General features: G+C 37.8%; 2 protein-coding genes across 3 annotated transcripts; one reads left to right on the top strand and one right to left on the bottom strand.

The window, feature by feature from the left end:
• The first annotated feature begins 881 nt into the window (after positions 1-881).
• fermt3b (fermitin family member 3b) lies at positions 882-15,392 on the top strand. The gene is made up of 15 exons (XM_017722722.2): positions 882-1,202; positions 3,113-3,237; positions 4,337-4,570; positions 4,765-4,881; positions 5,028-5,196; positions 6,050-6,152; positions 6,834-6,941; positions 8,481-8,606; positions 9,845-9,891; positions 9,982-10,106; positions 11,196-11,302; positions 11,979-12,194; positions 12,948-13,072; positions 13,409-13,550; positions 13,910-15,392. The coding sequence occupies exons 2-15, from the start codon at positions 3,114-3,116 to the stop codon at positions 14,087-14,089; spliced, it is 1,923 nt and encodes a 640-aa protein (XP_017578211.1). The 5' UTR covers positions 882-1,202; position 3,113; the 3' UTR covers positions 14,090-15,392.
• On the bottom strand, positions 14,918-19,095 carry trpt1 (tRNA phosphotransferase 1). 2 transcript variants are annotated; one of them, XM_017722725.2, is made up of 8 exons: positions 18,663-19,095; positions 18,453-18,525; positions 18,273-18,354; positions 18,020-18,189; positions 16,039-16,216; positions 15,687-15,743; positions 15,473-15,583; positions 14,918-15,356 (listed from the first exon to the last, which is right to left on the bottom strand). In XM_017722725.2, exons 2-8 carry the CDS (start codon positions 18,513-18,515, stop codon positions 15,334-15,336), a joined length of 684 nt encoding a protein of 227 aa, XP_017578214.1. In that variant the 5' UTR covers positions 18,516-18,525; positions 18,663-19,095; the 3' UTR covers positions 14,918-15,333. The 2 variants fall into 2 exon arrangements, with proteins under 2 accessions (XP_017578214.1, XP_017578215.1); XM_017722726.2 differs by lacking the exon at positions 18,663-19,095 and having other exon boundaries at positions 16,111-16,216; positions 18,453-18,656.
• Positions 19,096-19,817: the final 722 nt, after the last annotated feature.

Below are 19,817 nucleotides of genomic sequence, written 5' to 3' on the forward strand. Positions count from 1 at the left end.
TTTAGATGTTCTGCAACGAATAATCGTGAAGAACAGGGAGCACATTTGTCAGAGTTTTGACCACTTGCGCGTCACTCGTTACTGGTAATTAACAATAAATCCAATCCTGTATCTTCTATAACCCTTAGGTAGAGCCTTGTTAGCTCAGCACCTCACTCCAAATTACATGTCCACTCTGTGTTAGCCACTGAGGCATTGCGTCCCCCAGCTTCTTCAGTTTAACGGAATTTTAAAATGTATTGAATATTTTTTTTGTGGTCTCTTCCATAGCGGTCTTCAACTACAATATCCAGAATGCATTACGCAAATACGTCAGTCAAGCGTCTGCAGCCGGACTCTGTTGGGGTTAATGAGGCGCTGGGAATCCGCGACCGATCCTAACTGCTAGCATAGCCGCTGGTGTAGCAGCCAATAGTCATACAAACGTGATATTTACCTTCATCGCTGTAACATTAGCGATCTGGCTTCCTTCATAGCATAAAAAGCAGTTGTAGTTTCTTAAGAGTTCTTCGTACCTTCAAGGTACATCATCAGATGGAGGGTTTTCTAGTCTTTAAACTGGAAAATCTCACTCTAGATACTATTAAGGCACCAGTGTAAGAGGCTAATAGACATGTTTACAACAGATGTAGCAACGGTCATATATTTTTTTGTTCTGAGAGCTCCTTTAAATTGGCCGTAGGTTGCAAAAGGTTGCAACAGGTTATTTTAAAGTAGATGACAGTATTGTGTTAGTATTATTTTTACAAGGATAAGAAACCGACTACACTCACTATAGATTAAATTATGGCCAAAATTCTATTAAATTATTTTTGGTTTCAAAGTCATATATAGCCAGTTTCCTATTTTAAAATTCATTTCCAATGTAATTGTTTCCTAGTTTGAAATGAAGGCCAGTTTTCCATTAAGTTATTCCCTATTCTATATTCAAGTATGGGAAAAACCCTGTTTGTCTGCCTCTGTGGCTAAATCCTGAGGTATGCAGTTCTTTTTACGGCTGATACCCCCTCATATGAGCACACACCCAGTGAACTGTGGTCACACACTGTTCCGTTATGCGGAAGCTGAGAAATAAGAGACACCCTTTTTTCACACAACCACACCTTGGGTTGAAGCGAGTCAGAGGGAGTTGGGTGAAGTAGATGACACTCTGAGACAGCGAGGACACCATCTGGTAGTGCACACATTCAAACACAGGAAAGGTAATTATGTGTTTTCTGTGTTCATATTTTTTATTTTTCTGACTATAGGTTAACCCATGAATGATTTACTAGGATATACTGAGGTGCACTGTCATATTTATTTGATATCTTTATCAAGAATAAACAACTGGAATTATTGAGCTGTTGTTGTAAATTATGTTTGAGTAATAAAATATAATTAAATATGAGTAATAATAACAAAATATTACTACTTACAAATATAAAGATATTCCATCTGTAACATGTTCAGATATAAGGATCAACAGCACTGTTAGGTTAATGATAAATATGCTCCGGTCATTTGTTTTCCGTTGAAAGTAAAAGTGGCTGTTTTATTTTTCTCTTTAATTAAAAGTAATTTTTTAAATCAAATCCATAAAGCTGTAGATTATGTGTAAAACATGGTTTCAACATTGGCAGGAAAGAATGCTGTAGGTAGAAAAGTAGGCCTGCTTCTTCAATTCTTTTTGTGCTAGAAACTGTGGACATGTAAATGTAACATATACAAAAGTCAGTGTGTCCTGTCCGGATATAAATGTTGTCCAAGCTTTCTTATAGTAAGTGTACTATTTCTGAAATAGATACTTAAAGCTCTATAAAGTATGACTGTGACGTGTCATGTAAACTGAAAAAATACAGTTAATGGGTCACACAAGCATATACTTGCAGGTACATGCAGAAGGTTTAGAGGGGCTGATGATGTTAAACAGAAAGAGGAAACATGGTTGTGTGTGATTGGGCAAAAATGGGAAGCGTTTGTCACTGTGAACTTGATGAGCCTCAGAATAGTGCTGTCATACACACAGGGAGGACGAGGGTGGTGGTGGTGTGACTGTGTCAGTATAAGTAAGCACACTCATGGTTGGCATGTGATAGACAAACCTCTCATCATTGCTTAAAAAAACAAGCATATGTTGAGCAACAGGGCCATTTCTGAACATTTGAAGGCTTGATCAACGTTTAACTTTAGTGTAAGCATGAAATAAGATGGATTTTCCATGTTGATCAGGAAAAAGTCTAATACATGCAACAATAAATACAATAAATCAATAATTTACTACAAAGAACTTGAAGAAAAGGACTATGAAATCTACACTGTATATAAATCAAAAATATATATCATCATAAATAATTACAAATAAAAAAATTACAATGCTTCTTTGTCAGTGATAATCAGTGATGACTTTCTAGGAGTTTTCTGACAATAACATGACAAATTAAAAAGAAGAAGAAGACAAAGAAGAAAACTGCAGTACTGTACAAGAGTCCACCCTTAATTTATGTTATTTCCAGTCAAAACAGCCATTAAATTATTCATTTTTCCACGTCAAGAAAAAGCAGAAAATATATTTAACATGAAATTACACAGTGTTTTCATATTTATTCTGTCACTCTTTGCCTTTATTACAGCTTCTATTTTTTTCAGGAGACTTGCTTTCAGTTTTTCAAAGAAATCTGCAGGGATATTTTGACACATCTCCGTATGGCAATGACTTATCTTGTTCCCATGCTTTACTAAGTTGTGGCCACACATTATTTTTATTTATACAGGATGTCACCAGTGGGGCTCTGTAGAAATTTAGTTAATGAAGGCTGGTGTTTGACTTCTGCACTGTACTGTACATACTCAGGGTGGCTCCTTGTGGCTTAGCGGCCTTATATGACTGTAAATAAAATAGTTAAGTAAGTGAAATAGCAACATGAAAACAGTAGTAGCACTCAACATCCTATGCATTCTCAGCAATCATTACTGTCATAACTTTCTCTCTTTAACTCATCCAAACTCTGCCAAATGCTTTTCACACAGATTTCTGTGGATTAGCAATCATGGAAAATTACTACACTTTGTAGCTGTTTCTGGTTTCTTCTTCTGTTTCTTAGAGTTCCTCTCCTTTTCCTTGTTTAAACAGGATGGCAGCATGGGATCTGTCAGTCACAGTGGAGGACTTGGGACCTGATGCCCCACCCCTCAAAATCAGCGTCACCTCTGACCTCCACATAGGTGGAGTCATTTTAAAGGTTGTGGAGAAGACGGGTGAGTTATATCCCAGCCTGCAGGTCCAAATAATATTACACTTTGTGAAATTGCTTACTTTAGGTACTTTAGGTAGTGTCATTGTCATAGGTGACATCTGAACATGTCTAAAAATTGAAAGTCCTCTGTTTTCCTTTGCATGTGGTAATCAAATCAGTAGTAACAGTTTAGTTTGAAGGCCCACTGCTGCTTTGTAATTGCTCACCTTCTTGTAATTAACTGATGTTTGACTTTATGATTTTAAACTTGATGTTTGAAATTCACCATCGTAGTTTAAACCAAACCTAACAAACAGTCTAACCCTAACTTCACTCCATAAATATATTCTTTAACCCTTAATGGAGAATTCAGGTAAGTTTTTAAATTTCTGCATAATTCAATGGTTGTCCATAATTCAATGTCCATTTTATTTACTATCAAAAACTACCAGGGAACCTACACTTATAGGTGAGTTTTTAGATGTAAAGCTGATAAATCTAAAATAATGGTTCTAAGTCTAAAAATATGTTTTCTTCTGTTATGTTTATCATCACTGTCCAAGGGAATGTATCAACAAATATGTACAAAGTAGTAACTTTACAGGAGAGGGCAAAAACACTCTTACCTTTCAATGTAAGTTAATGTAAAGAGATTTTTTTTCCAAGTGATTTTAGAGCATTTCTATTGGTCCTTTCATCATTCAAATTTACACACAACATAAATGACAGCTGGTGTGTTGAAATGATGTAGAAAAATAAAAATCAACAAAAATGGAGATACATAGTTGTTGGACAGTGGTATCTCTGATATCAGGCAGTATATTCATAAACACTGTGAACAATTTTAACAAACAGGTTTCTCTAGAAAGAAACATTTCTCATTAAACCAATCTGAATGACTTTGTTTACACCTTTATAATTAATTTTGCAGAAATAAGAAACAGTGGATTTCACTAGCATAGTTGAAGGGTAAAGGTTTCATTAGATTATATGTTAACGATATGAACACGTGTAGGTCGGCTGTAGGGCACCTTCAAAATGAAATGAGGCTATATATCCTAATTAATCTGTTTAATGATGAAGGGCTTGTGTTATTGGCTGTATCTCTGTCATTTTCTCAGGGTTGCAGCAGGACTGGTCAGATCACGCTCTTTGGTGGGAGCAGAAGCAGCAGTGGCTTTTGAAGACCTCCTGGACACTGGATAAATGCGGGGTACATGCAGATGCTCGCCTCATCTTCTCCACCCAACACAAGCCCCTGCGTCTGGGCCTTCCTAACGGGGTCATACTGAGGCTCCGTGCCAGCTTCTCCATCCCTGTGTTTCGCACCGTCCAGGGCATCTGCAGGGTCCTAAGTGAGTGTGTGTCAACGACACTTACACTACTGTTCAAAAGTTTGGAATTACTGGTCTTATTAAAAATGGCTGTTGTTTTACATACAGTATTAAGTTCTAATGTTTTACATTCTAATGCAAACTTGTACATCTGCATTAAATATATTTTATTTCTTCTCATCTTTCTCCTTGTCTCTTAATCTGCGTTCTGTCAGACATTCGTCATCCAGAGGAATTGTCTCTCCTGCGGCCTGTAGAGGAGAAAAAGAAAAAGAAAGACAAAAATTCTACAGAGGACGAGTATGACCTCACAAATGTGCCGCTGACCTCAGGTATTGCTTCTGTTATAAAATAAAACATGCAGTCTTTGTATGAGGTCCACAAAATAAGCCGATCGTACAGGTTAAAAAGAAAGGAAGGAAAGAAAGGAGGAAGATATAAAGAAATTAACTAAACCCAAACTTTTCTTTGGCTTCAGTGTCTGTTCCAACTCTGTACGATGGCATGCCTGCACATTTTGCAGACTCTCCTAAAACTGAGGCCGCCTATAAGATGCTATCTGTCTGCCAGCCTTCTCCTTCTCCTGAGAGCGTCGCTAAACTGTACCGACCGGCCAGCAAAGTGGATAAAACACACATCCACACCAGGTATGAATATAGCTAAAATAATAGTAGCAGGCTTCATATATAAATCTACATAATACATAAAAGTATGCTGTGTTACTGTATATCATGATGTCTCATGCTTTGAATGAGATTTTTAAAACACAAATAATCAGAATTATTCAAAGGAGTTACATACAGTAGTATTCAAAAGTTGGTACATTTTAATGCACAATCACCGTTTTATTTGTTAAATTTAAGATACTGGAAAGAAATTAATGTGACTTGTGCCAATGTTATGGCACATTTTATTTTGTATGTTTTTCCAGTGTGTTGAACTCAGCATATAAATAGAAATTGTGCTTTAAGATTATTAGAAAAATATTTACATTTGTTCCCTTTAAGGAATGTGTTATCTCATGTTCACTTAGAAAATCAACAAAACATTATTATATCAGGAGTATTCAAACATTTGGATGCTTTGCAGTGTAGACTGATAATCATCACGTAATGCTGATACAAATAAAAGATTAAGTTTGCTGTTTGACTACCTGCTTCACTAAGTGCTGCTGCACACAGACAGACTCTTTGCCCTCTGCCCTCTGATATTGATCATGCAATATATTATATTTGCGAGGGGTAATGGAAAATATCATTAATTATCTAAGTTATACTCTATGTTGAAGTTATAATAAAGTTTAGCAACAAAAATCCTGCTACCCCACAACAAAATCTTATTTTTTAAAATGTGGGAAAGAAAGGTCATCCTTGCCCCCGCCCCTTAAATTTGTACCAATGGACCTCAGTGCAATCTGCATGATGCTTATTAGTGAGGTATAAGCTTGATTTTGTTGAACACATGGCTGTTAGTGATTTTTCCACTGTCTCTTGCAAACAGGTGGCTGGATTCATCACGTTCTCTTATGCAGCAGGGAATACAGGAAAACGACAAGCTGTGGCTTCGCTTCAAGTACTACACCTTCCATGATGTGGAGCCTAAGGTGTGTAAATGTATGTTTGTAAGGACCTCTCTGTGAAGTATGTTTGTCCTCCTCTTGCTCTAGCCACTTTAAAAGGGATTCCACCAGTTCTTCATTATTTCTGCATAATTTAATCATTGATATATATAAACAAAGTCATCCAGAGTGGTCTGATGTGAAATGGTTCATTTTATAAAAACCTACATTCAGACGCCGACTGCTACACCTCCTTGTTTCTACACTCTCTGTTCATTTTATTCGTTCCACTTACCATATAGGTGCACTTTACACTGACTGTGAGGTTGGTGGTGCACTAGTGAGTGTTACTCACTGTGCACTCTGTTAGACCCTGACACCTTATTGGTCTACCTTGTAGATGTAAAGTCAGAGATGATGGCTCATTTGTTGTTGTATAGTTTGTGTTGGTCATCCTCTAGTCCTTCATCAGTGGTCAAAAGATGCTGCCTTCAGGATGCTGAGGGCTGGATATTTTTGGTTGGTAGACTATTCTCAGTCCAGCAGGAATACTGAGGTCTGCTTGTACCAACACAACACACACTAACATGTCACAGCCATGTTAGTGTTACTGCAGCGCTGAGAATGATCCACCATATATATATGATTTACATGATTCACCACTGTGTTTTGTGGGAGCTGTGAATAATAATAGTAAATTTGGTCTCTTTCTGGCTCCCCCTTTAGTACGATGCAGTGCGTTTGACCCAGCTATATGAGCAGGCACGCTGGGCTATCCTGCTGGAGGACAACGACTGCACTGAAGAGGAGATGATGCTCTTTGGAGCACTGCAGGTATATTATAACTGAACCACATGCTGTACATTACAGTGCTCATCAGGAAACACAGGCTGTTACTGCAGAAAAACCTCAAAAAGACTGCACCCACTTCAGAGCAGAAACATGTAACATGTATCATACTTTCTGTGGGTAAACCCAAGCTACACAGTTATTGTTAAAATTAAGTAAACTGAAAGACAATAGGGGTGTTGACTACTTTATGAATTTATACATTTGGTACAAGCACATTCAGTGCATCTCTTTTTAAAAATATACCATTTCCTGCTCAGGACATTAGTGATATTGTAACTATACATAGCTTTACTAAAGCGCTGTACTACGTTATTTAAGTAAAACACCCACAGTGTTGCTAAGTCTGCATTCCCAAAATGAACCAGTGTGTAATACTGATACTTTTTAGTGATTCTTCTTTCTGTTCCTTTTTCTTCCCTTCGTGAGAAAGTTCAAGATCTATTTCAGTTGTGAGACATTTATAAAGCACTTTTACACACAGTTCATTTTTCTACACTTCAAAGTAAATGTAGTAACAAGCAGTTTAATTGGTTTTATTAATAAATGATTTCATCAAAATAGTACTTCATATGAATAACAGCAATATTTTTATCAATCCAAAATCTCACACACATTTGAAAATCAACCTCTACTGTGTTCCAATTTTCAGTGTAACAGTCGTCCTCAAAGCCACAAGTTCCACCTCTACATAGAGTTGCGTAAAGACGTTTTAGGCATCTGAGAAATAGACATGTAAATCTATTTGTCTGCACAGCAATGCAGTTATCTATGCAATGTTCATTTGTTTATTTGTAACATTCCTTTCTAATTGAACATGAACTTTTTCATGATAAATTATATCTTCAGCATAACAATTTGAGTGAAAAGTAGAATCTTTGAAATATTTTCAGAAATTCATAGTGCTTTCTTTTGTCCCCTTTTGTTTTAAAGATTTTTCAAAATTACGGCATACTTACACCACTTAGACGTAAACACAGTCATTCAGAGTGATTTGATGTGAAACATTTCTTTCTAGAGAATCTCTCTAAATCAGAGCCACAGGAGTGTAATAGGAACCAGATGTCTGAAGCATTTAATGCCTCTAATGGGTACATCACAGAAAGCTTTTACTGAGAATAATTACAAATATACTTGTTGATGTCTGTAACATTGTTCAGACATCTATCAAACAGTTTTCACATAAGATTTTGGCCTAAAACATTTTTAAAAACACATTCATGGCAGATAGGTAGATAGTTGTGGAATGCAACAAGATTCAGGAACCAAATGTGATTGGAATGCAACAAGATTCAGGAACCAAACCTGGGTTCTTCTAACTGTATTCTTCTAAACAAGATATTAGCACATTTTACTGAAGAAAAAAAACATTTTGTTACTTTTAATGAATTTATTTCATTTACTCATGTGTTATATAGTATTTTTGTATATGGCCAAAAGCATTTTGCACAGTCCTGTTTATAGTCACACACCAAAATCAGAAAAAGAAAAATAAGAAGAGTAATCCTTCTCCTCCTCTCTCAGTATCACATAGGCAAGCTGTCTCTGTCGCAGGAGGTGGGCTCCTGCCAGGGCATGGAGGACCTAGAGTCTGCCCTGAAGTCTCTGGAGGTCAAGATGGTGGGAGAAAATAACAGCACAGATATGCTGGTGAGGGCTATATATAATGACTGGCTGATGATACACTAAGCTTCTTTGTTCTTATGCTTATTGGGAATTTTATGAGAAACACTTACCATATCTTTTCTTTGTACTGTGTGTACTTGCTGCTTTGTCTATGTTGCTGCACAGTACGTCAGCTACCCTCTATTCCAGAGGTCATCAACACCCCTCCTGGAGATCTATTTTCCTGTAGAATTACATTTACACTAATCCACCAATCAAAAGTCAAGAAGACATTAATTAGCTGGAATAGGTGTGAATGATTGTGGTTAGAATTAAACTCTGCAGGAAGGTAGATCTCCAGGACCAGGGTTGGTAACCACTGCTTTACTCCTGTCAATGGATTGGACCACTGCTGACCAACAGATGCATGTATATGCAATTTTCAATTTGATGTATCTGTCACATTTTGCTAGTTAGTTCTGGGCTGAGTTTCAATACTTGCCCTCACCAACACTTTGACACACCATCAGGAAGTTATGTTACCCAATGTTACCCAATAGCCAATTGCGATACAAGAGTGTGGGGAGTGCAAGGAGTGGATTTTTCAGTCAGAGTGTGGTGTCCCTCAGCTAGGTTAGCCTCAGTGAGCTTGCCTAGCAACACAAACATCATAAAGCAAAACATTGTTTTGAGAAGTTTGAACATAAACATTTTCAGAATACTTGCTTTGTCTGTCTTATGTTTTGGTGTAGAATCTTGTAGTGCCGTTCTTTTTGCCGTAGCTAGCAGAGTAATGAAGTTGTTTCAGAAATCATATATAACAGCTGGAGTAATTTGTTACATAAATCCCAGTGTGCACATAGCAAATCAAATGTTACTGTTTAGTAAAGATTTTTGCAAGTACTTTAAAGTGTTTTATTGTCTATGGCTTATAAACAGCTTTGTCTACTATTTCTTCAGGTCAGAAAAGGTTAATGCTTCAGGTTGCAATGATATCTGGGCAAGTTGTGCTGCCAAAGTTGACTGTTGTGTTCACTTGCTCATCTAACACCCTTTACTTGAGCTAATAATTAAAGTAGAATGGCCCTTAAGACGGCATCAGGGATTAGCCCGAGGACAAATGGCGAGGAGGCCAAGCGGGCAAGGGGATGTTAAAAACAAGAATTGGAATGGGCGACACCTTACTGAGTAGCAGCTAGTATAAGTGCAGTACTGAGAAAATGATGAAATGTATTTGGAGTTTTCAGATCGTTTCATCAGCTTTTTTGTTGACATTTCCACAGGAAAACATGACTGCTCCGGAACTGAATGACTACTTGAAAATCTTTCGGTAAGCCCCATTCCTCATCAACCCCTACTAAAACAAAGTTAAAAGAAACTTATGCTGTCTCTATTTTTATTTCTGTGTTTTACCATTTAGGCCTAGAAGACTCACTTTGAGGGATTATAAACAGTACTGGTTCAAATTTCAAGACACGTCCATCTTCTATTACAAAAGCAAAGAGGACAGTTACGGAGAGCCCATCCAACAATTGAACCTGAAAGGTAGAAAAACACACTGACTAACATACACATTTAATACCAAACTGAAGTGTGATGTAAACTGTTAATCTAAAAAGCACTGTGTCAAAGTGTTTTTTGAGGTGTTAAAAACTACTTTTTGCTCACTATGTTCCTGTTTGTGCAATAGGCTAATGCATGGTGTTAAAATACTTTCACAGCTGTGGCCACTGTGGCTAAAACCAAATTAGAAACATAGAGTGGAATGCAGCAGTTTATTTAAACATCTGTTTTGATCTACAGGAAAATCTAACACCTGAACTAACCTATGTTAGCAGTAGCACTAGTACTACCAAAACTAAAGTGAGCCAGTTCAGAAATGTAGTAGTGGCTCTTGGTTAAACCACAGCTTTATTTTATGTTGCTATTTTGCCAGCAATCTCATTAGCGGTGCAAGAAACACACTTTACTGCAAAAGATATCATAAGCGGGAATCAAGTAATACAATTTATCACTAATTTGTCACTGCTAAATGCAAGCTCCAGCATCAACTAGTGTCTCTTTCAAGTCTCTGCAAAAATAGGCCTACATATGAGAAATGACTTAACTCATCACAGAATAGTTTTGAGGGTCATCACAAATAGTCCACTAATGTTGGACAGATTTGATCACAAACAGGGCATTTTTCATGTACTTCAATATAAAATTAGCAAGTTGATTAATGTTCAAAAATATGCATCTTAAGCTACATTCATGTTATGAGTTGCAGTGGCACAAAACCACATATACTCCTGGGACATAGTGCCAAGTTTGTTTTTTTTTTTCCATTTAAACCAACAAAGTTTTAAACGTTATCAAGTCAATTGAAGACAATATATTCAAGGTGCTGCACTACACTATATAGACAAAAGTATTTGGGACACCTACAGGAGCTTTTATGACATCCTGGGACCAAATTTTACACTTGGCACATTGCAGTCAGGTTCATCCATCAGACTGCCAGATAGAGAAGCAGGATTCGTCAGCCCATGGAATATGTTTCACAAGTGGATCTACTTTACCAAAAAGTAGACTGAGACCTCTGTGACCAGTCAGAATCTGTTCCGTTGATGTTGATGGCCTGTGTACCTGCAGGTGGTGAGGTGACTCCTGATGTGAATATAGCAGGACAAAAATTCTGTATCAGACTCCTGATCCCAGTGCCAGAGGGCATGAATGAAGTCTACCTGCGATGTGAGAATGTAAGTAACCATATAGACTACAGCTAGGTGACTAGGGCATATTAGTATAAACAAAATAAACAGAAAGAATATCTCAGAATAGACATTTCATATTGTAGTAGTTTATGTAATCAAATTTTATTCAGCAAACAAAAGCATGAAGCACAGTCTCTGATTTTGTTGTCAATATAACTAAAAAAAGTTTGCTTTTCAAAAAATTCCATTCATTCATGGTCCATTCATTGTGATATGTTGACTCAATGTGGTGTCAAAGTGACTTTTTGAGTTATTTGTTTTGACAGCATTTCCCAAATAATGTCTTTCTATATTGAAATAATGACTTGTTTTCTCAAAATAATGAATTACTATGTCAAAATAATTACTTAGTTTCTTGAAATTTAATTAACTCAATATCAATATTATCAAAATCTTGATAATTCAAGTCCTTATTTCCAAATCAGTATTTTGAAAAAATAAGTCATTACTTTGGGATACTAAGTCAACATTTTGACAAAGAGAAAACATATGCTTGATATTTTGGTGGGAATATTTATCTGGTGGGATCTGACAAGCCATACTGAGTGGCATAAAGCTGAAACCTAGAAAAAATAAATGTAGAGCAGCACATGTTCCATAAAAATGAATTTATGGTCTTTCAACTTCCCATCTGTTAACTTCCTTCACTGCCTCTCTGCAGGAGAAGCAGTATGCTGAATGGATGGCTGCCTGTAAGCTGGCCTCTAAAGGCCTGACCCTTCTGGACAGCTCCTACCGGACTGAGGTCAAGAACATCCAGACGTTTTTGTCCATGCAACGCTCCAACTCATCTGCCTCCACTCCACAGACTGATGAGAGCATCAACACGCAGAGCCTCGTCTCACCTCGCTACAACAAAAAATACAAGGTCAAGCAGGTACTGTGCAGCTGCATCAGGACCACAGTAACAGAGGATGTATATTCTTCTGGTCTTCTGATTATTGATTTTTCATCATCATTGTTTAAAGAGCTTATGTAATGGAAAAAAACATTTAAAAAAATTTTTAAACAAAAGAGCTTGAAGCAGTTTGTAAACAATGTTAAAATTTCATCGTGTTCATTTCCTGGTCCATATATATTTTAAAACTAAGCTGAGAAACAGTCTCTTATAAATTCATTCACAGATTTACTTATTTTCACCTATTTGCCCTGGTCATTCTTGTCCATTTTAAAAAAGCCAGGACTGCTTTCTGATGTACAATAAAGGCACCCCATCAGAACAGAGTTTATACTGGACATGCACAATAACAAAAACAGCTTGTTAAGTTCTATGGGGTAAAGAGAGGTAGGAATATGGTCTTGTAAAATTAATTTTGACTGGTTTTGGTATATAAAACAAGACAAATGTGATAAGTGGAAAAAATATAAAGTGTAGTAAAAATGCAGGATGTGGACAAATTTTGTGAATCATTACACCCTTTCTAGTTTGGCTACTGAATAATTTATAGTAGTTACTAAATAATAAATCTTAAGATTAGTATCTAATTTATAACTTTAGGGTTATAAAGAGGTCAACATGCCCATAAGAGGTAGTTTAGGATTTTCAGTACACAATAAAAATAACTGGAAAAGATCTCTAATTCAGTATTAGAATGCTTCTTCTCAAATAACAGTCTAACAATCTTTACAGTTGACTCCACGTATCCTGGAGGCCTATCAAAATGTGGCTGATCTCTCCCTTACGGCAGCTATCTTAAAGTTCCTCCAGATATGGCAGTCGCTTCCTGACTTTGGCATTTCCTATTTCATGGTCAGGTAGGACATTCTTATGTATTGCAACATTCTCATGTATTGCAAATGTATTGTGATTTTTATTCTACATTATTTGATCACTGCAGCTGCATTTTACATTGTGTGATTTCATTTTGGAGATATGTTTTTCTTTGGACAGCAACATTACACTGTATGTCTTTATGGTAAATTGAACCATTTTAGTGGGGGCTGGAGTCAGTTTTGTTCAATAATCATTCAGTTTCATTCACTGTGGTAGATGTACTGTATGACAGAGTTTAAAGTTAAGACTGATATATGTTTCATAGCAGGAAATGTCACTGAAGCTGCAGTGAGGAATGAGCAGGACTCTGTTTTCAGGTTTAAGGGGAGCCGTAAAGATGAGGTTCTGGGTATTGCCAACAATCGTCTAATCCGCATTGACCTGGGAGTGGGCGATGTAGTGAAGACGTGGCGTTACAACAACATGAGGCAGTGGAATGTGAACTGGGACATACGACAGGTTAGTTGTTAACTTCCCCCATTAAACATTCAGTTAATTTACCAGTGGCTGTGGCTGTCGGTCAGAATCAGAATCTTTATTTGCCAAGTACCATATACAAGGAATTTCTCTTGGTGCAGGTGTCAACATAAAATTTAAAATTTTTACTGGCAAAGACACATTTACTCTTGAGATAATTTAAAAGCTGCGATTTGAACAATTTGCTTAGGTGCCTAAGACTTTTACACAGCACTACATATAGGCATGTTTACACTGATACATTTGGTGCTGGTGTCTGGTTGTTTCTCAACCATCTTAAATAATACCCTGGATCTGACCGTGCTTGATAATGCTTTCTTTCTGGAATGTTACTGTATCAGGTAGCCATTGAGTTTGATGGGAACATCAACATTGCCTTCGGCTGTACAACTGCAGACTGCAAGATAGTACATGAGTATATTGGTGGCTACATCTTCATGTCGACACGTTCAAGAGAGACCAGCGACACCCTGAACGAGGAGCTGTTCCACAAGCTCACCGGGGGGCATAACGCTCTCTGACACCCACATAGAGCAGAGGGTCATGAGCATTAAAGCTCCAGCACCAGGATTACTGTTATTTTTGGAAGTATTAGTACTACATTAGCTTTATACTATTAATTGAGCTTTATCTGATTCTCATGAAAACCTGTTACAGCTTGATGAAGGGGGTTGGAAACCTTGTTGATGAGCTGCAGTGTAGGTGGGATTTTTGTTCAAGACCAGTGACCTACAAGTCATGATGTAAGCTTTGTTCATTGATGTCATTTTTTGGTTTTACCACAAAGTTCTGACCCGGTCAATGCAACCTTTAGACAGACATTTGTATAAGACATCAGTGACACTTATTGTTCTTTATGTTTATGCTTGAATGGTCACTCCTTGGAGTAAAACATGCAGCTTTAATGTATCGCTTCTTCATGTATCACTCTTGGCACAAAAGACCCAAAGACTTCAATGTTTTGTTTTTCTTTTTAGTGCATAGAGCCATTGTTTAAATGTTCTTATAAGAACAGAGGAGCCTGAACCACTTAACCATGCAAAGAACCACCTGTGGGTTCAAATGGTTGTTATCAACTGACAGATTTGTGCCATCTTATAGGGCAATTTTACCATATTCTTTATACATTTTTGCAAAATTCAGTAATTGAGATGCAAACAAAGTCATTCGAGGGGTTTGATGAGAAAAGCTGTGTTCTAGAGAAACTTTCCAATTTTTTTTTTTACGGAGAAAGTGATAATGAAAACAGCTCCATAGTGCAGGCAAACTCCTTGTTCTAGAAGCCCTTGTCCATTTTTAAAATCAAAATAAAATATCTGAGCAATTCCAAAGTAAATAATGAAAACTGATTCATTTTTTACTGCTTTTATAATTCCTACCACTTTCCTTAGTGAAGTAGTCTTGACTTGAAGCTATTGTATTTTATTCGTGTGACAGTTAAGGAAACCACTGGCTATCACTTCCTGCACAGCAAGAGTTACACTGACCAGTTAGGGTCTTCCGTTATCACAGAACGTTTCCTTATCTCAGTCCAACATCATCCAGGTTTCCGTTGCCCAAACCACAGCAAGTGCCTGCCTCCTTTCTGATATCTCTTGTGTAACTGGGTGTGAACAAGTTGCCATGACATTAAGTACAGTTTGCTTTTGAACTCTTTAAAGATAAAGGCTTCCCACTTCATTGACTGCTGAAAGGCACTTATTGTCAAAGTTTATGGTTTTCTTGTCTCGTCTTGATTCAGCCTTCAAGAAATATCTTCCATCGACTACTGCAGTTCAAGTTCACATGCTGTAATAAAAAGACAAACAGTAAGTGACACTGAAATTACCGATTTGTCTCCAAGTTTATACTGGAACTGTATTGTACTGTAAAGTGGAAGTGCCTGAACTGTATTCGAAACGTACGTGATGGTTTCAGTCTCTGTGCATGAGAGAAATATTGAGGAGCCAACAGACCATCTGCATCACCTGGTGTCAACAACACTCCATTTTCTGACCAGTAGAATTTTATTCCATCTTAAAAAAAAGGAAAAACACAGAAATATTTATCCTAACACACAGCGGCGGCAATTCAGTGCACTATCATGCTTCTGTTGCTTCAAAAGAGTTTCATTTGTACCTGAGAGAGCTTTTGGGACATCAACGTACACAGCTAGATCACAATTCTGGCGCATACCTGGCCAAATATACAGGTTATTTTCTTTCACAAAAGATGATGATATACAAGTCTGATACAATGCAAAAATGAAACTAAAACATAAGTAATTCATCCATTATTTTGAAAATTAAAGGGGAGGGACTGTCAGTTCATAGTGGCACAAGAATTCCATACTGCAACTCTGCAATAACTTCCATGTCTCTCTTTTATTGATCACACCAAGCTCTGCTTTTCCCCTCTCTTTTAGACTCTAGATCTAATACATAAAAGTAAATAAATCAATTTATCAATTAATCATCTTTGTCTCTCCTACCACTGATAACTTGACTCTCTCCAGGAAGCCCAGGTGCCAAATGTATGTGTGTTCTGTTCATTCTGCTCAGACCTTTGCTGCGTATAGAGGCCCAGTGCCTCATATAGGAGCCATGAACTGCCTCCTGTGGACAGTCTGAAGCATCTGGCACTACTGCTCTCAACTCCAGATCTTCAACCTGAACAACATGCAACAGGACATGAGGTCACTTTCTAGGATCAGAATAAAAAAAAAAAAGAAGAAGTAAAAAATCGCAAACCTCAACAGACAGCTACACTCTGAAAATGGTTCCTCAAGGGTTTTTTAGTAAAGAATATAGTTCTATAAAGAACAATGAACATTCAAAAGAACTCTTTGCATGATTAAAGGGTTCTTTGCATCATGAAGGGGTTCTTAAGAATGTGCGATACTTTTACATGCAACCTTTTCAATACGGGTTCTGCTATTGTGACAATGTCAAGCTTGTAACAATAGAAGAACCCTTTTTAAAAAGTCATCTACAGCGCATTCTCCATCAATCTGAAGAACTCTTTTTATAACGCAAAGAATCCTTTAATCATGCAAGGGGTTCTTTGAGTGTTCATGCTTGTTTATAGAACCATTTTCTTTACTAAAGAATCTTTGAAGAACCTGCTTTTTTTTTAAAGAGTGTAGGATATCAAAAGATATTAGATAAACCAAAGTCTGCAGTCCAAAAACAATGATGAATATGGAAAATTTATGTAAAGAAAGTGTCATTTTTTAAACAAATCTTAAAGTAACTACAGCCTGAAATCAACATTAAGATGTTAGTTCATGTTCCTGGTTAGGTTAAGTACAACTTCTTATATAATTTTAAAGACAAAAGCATTTTATTCCTCTATTCTACGCCTCTAAAGCCTCTTATTTTTGATTGTCATTGTGCGCCAGCAGACAATAACATTACTCAATCTCATGTTCCACCTTTCTTCTACTTCTACACACTCCTATCATCAAGAGAAAATGCTTGGCTATCTCAGAGACCGTGCCTGATTCAATATTTCACCCAGAGAAATGTCAGGGAATGAAAACAAAATGCATCACGATTTCACATTGACTTTCAAACTGCATTGCCAATATGGCCTCGTCCACATCAACCAGGCCAAACCAGTCCTGTGTAGAACATAATTACAGTGTGAATGAATGAAATGTACCTAAAGCTAATCATCCCACCGATTCCCTGGAAAACATTTTCCAACATTTCCCAGTTTGAACAAACTCAGGGTAGAATGCACTACATTTCAATGGTTTGGAATCAACTTCATTCAAATAAAACCAATTTCTGAAAATACTGTATGCGCATAGAGTGATTCTATAATTAAACTGATTTCTTACAAGTTTCAAACTGTTTGTGGGAACCTGTAAATAAGAAGACATTTTCAATGATAAGCAGGGGTGTAACTTCATGATCCATTGAGAATAACTTAAGACACCGAACTCCACAAAGCCTCATATTTGAAAACTGATAACCAAACCTAGCTAAATAAACAGCTACTCACAGTATTTTTGTGAAACTGCAATAAACAGATAATTGTAGCTTATTATTTAATAACATGTTGTCCCCAGATACTTTAAGTATTGGTTTAGGTTTTTATATATAGTTTCAGTCGACACTGTATGTGTTATTACTGAATAGCAATGATTTAATATAAGAGTGATTCTAAACTGTTGAGCAGTAATGTATGTAAAAACGTCTTCATAACATATTGAAAGAAATGGCCTCAGATACCAGCTACACAGTTTCTTGGATGAGCACTTTATAAGGATCAAGCCATTTTAACACAAAAATATTTTAAAAAAATAATTGAATCTTGTCCTAAGAATGAAGAAACGTGTCAAGCTTGATATTTGTATCATTACACTGCTACATGTTCTACATGGGTTCAGGTAACCCAGGCTGGTATCTTTGACAGTTCTATAGTAATAAACCAACGTTTAAGACTACAACCTAGTTGTCCTGCACCTGCACAGTGTGTCCCTGATTGGCCCGGATCTGCAGGCGTCCGTTCTCTGGGTGGTTCTGCAGTTTGAAGCGCTGCTTGTCGTTCATGGCCACCACTCTCTCTAAATCCTCCAGTGAAAACGAGCTGAACTGCGGATGAGCGAGAAGTTCATCCACAAATATAAAGCCATCTACAACAACACAGAAAGAAAGTCCTCAACAATAATAGGCTCTCTAAAACATATAACAGTAGAATGGGAAATCAGGAGCGCACCTGAACTCATGTGAAGCCCCATTTTAGAGGCGCCATGTCTCAGAGCATAAGACAGTGATTTTGACAGGCGCACATCTCTGCTCTAAAAGAGAGACATAAAGGAGGCGCAGTACAGAGTCACAAACACCGAACACGAATCGAGAAGCAGCCATAAATAGAAACAGCGCGTGGTTCACTCACCTCGCCTCGGTTTCCTCGTCCTCCTCTTCCTCTTTTTCCTCTTCCTCCATGTTGACCGTCCATTTAAGCGTCACTTAACGCCAAGAAAATAAAACGGGCTACATTCATTCAAATAGGCTGTGAAATTGCTCACCTGAGACGTGACTAGCCTGAGCGCGTTGCTACACGGAACAAAAACATGGACACACAGATGCAGTTCGAGCTCTTTACCAGTAGATGGCAAACATAGGTGTCACCCAGAGCCGGCTTATTAGAAGCCTGGCCCAGAGAACTTGCAGAGAGGTGAATCAGAGCCGGTTTATGAGGAGCCTGGCCCAGAGAACTTGCAGAGAGGTGAATCAGAGCCGGTTTATGAGGAGCCTGGCCCAGAGAACTTGCAGAGAGGTGAATCAGAGCCGGTTTATGAGAAGCCTGGACCAGAGAACTTGCAGAGAGGTGAATCAGAGCCGGTTTATGAGAAGCCTGGACCAGAGAACTTGCAGAGAGGTGAATCAGAGCCGGCTTCTCATGAACTTGCAGAGAGGTGAATCTGAGCCGGCTTCTCATGAACTTGCAGAGAGGTGAATCAGAGACGGCTTATGAGAAGCCTGGCCCAGAAAACTTGCAGAGAGGTGAATCAGAACCGGTTTATGAGAAGCCTAGCCCAGAAAACTTGCAGAAAGGTTAATCAGAGCTGGTTTATGAGAAGCCTGGCCCAATCAGAGCTGGTTTATGAGAAACCTGGCCCAATCAGAGCCGGTTTATGAGAAGCCTGGCCCAATTAGAGCCGGTTTATGAGAAACCTGGCCCAGAGAACTTGCAGAAAGGTTAATCAGGGGCAGTTTATAAGAAGCCTAGCCCAAAGAACTTGCAGAGAGCTGAATCAGAGCCAGTTTATGAAAAGCCTGGCCCAGAGAACTTGCAGAGAGGTGAATCAGAGCCGGTTTATGAAAAGCCTGGCCCAGAGAACTTGCAGAGAGGTGAATCAGATCAGGTTTATGAGAAGCTTGGCCACTCCCTATTCCTCCCGTTATATCAAAAACAGGACGGCTAATCAGCAGAGGGCGCCCGCGAGTGAGTCCTCAATGAATGCGAGTAAATGACGCTCAACGGCTAAAAACGAAAAGTTAAAATAGTTTCTAATCACTCGCCCAGAACATTTATTTAATTTTAGAAAGAATGGTGTATTTCACTAAAATAAATCAAATAAATAAATAAATAAAAAGAAAGAAAGAAAACTCACCTATATATTTCATTTTTTGACAGCAAACGGGTTTTGGGCAGCAGAAGGCGGGCTTTACTACCAGAGAGTGATGATTGGCTGTTCGCGCTCATTGACGCTATGGTACATGAGGTAGTGTTTTAAACTCCTATAACTCGAGTTTA

This window comes from Pygocentrus nattereri, chromosome 8 (genome assembly GCF_015220715.1).
Source record: "Pygocentrus nattereri isolate fPygNat1 chromosome 8, fPygNat1.pri, whole genome shotgun sequence".
Classification (NCBI taxonomy): Eukaryota; Metazoa; Chordata; class Actinopteri; order Characiformes; family Serrasalmidae; genus Pygocentrus; species Pygocentrus nattereri.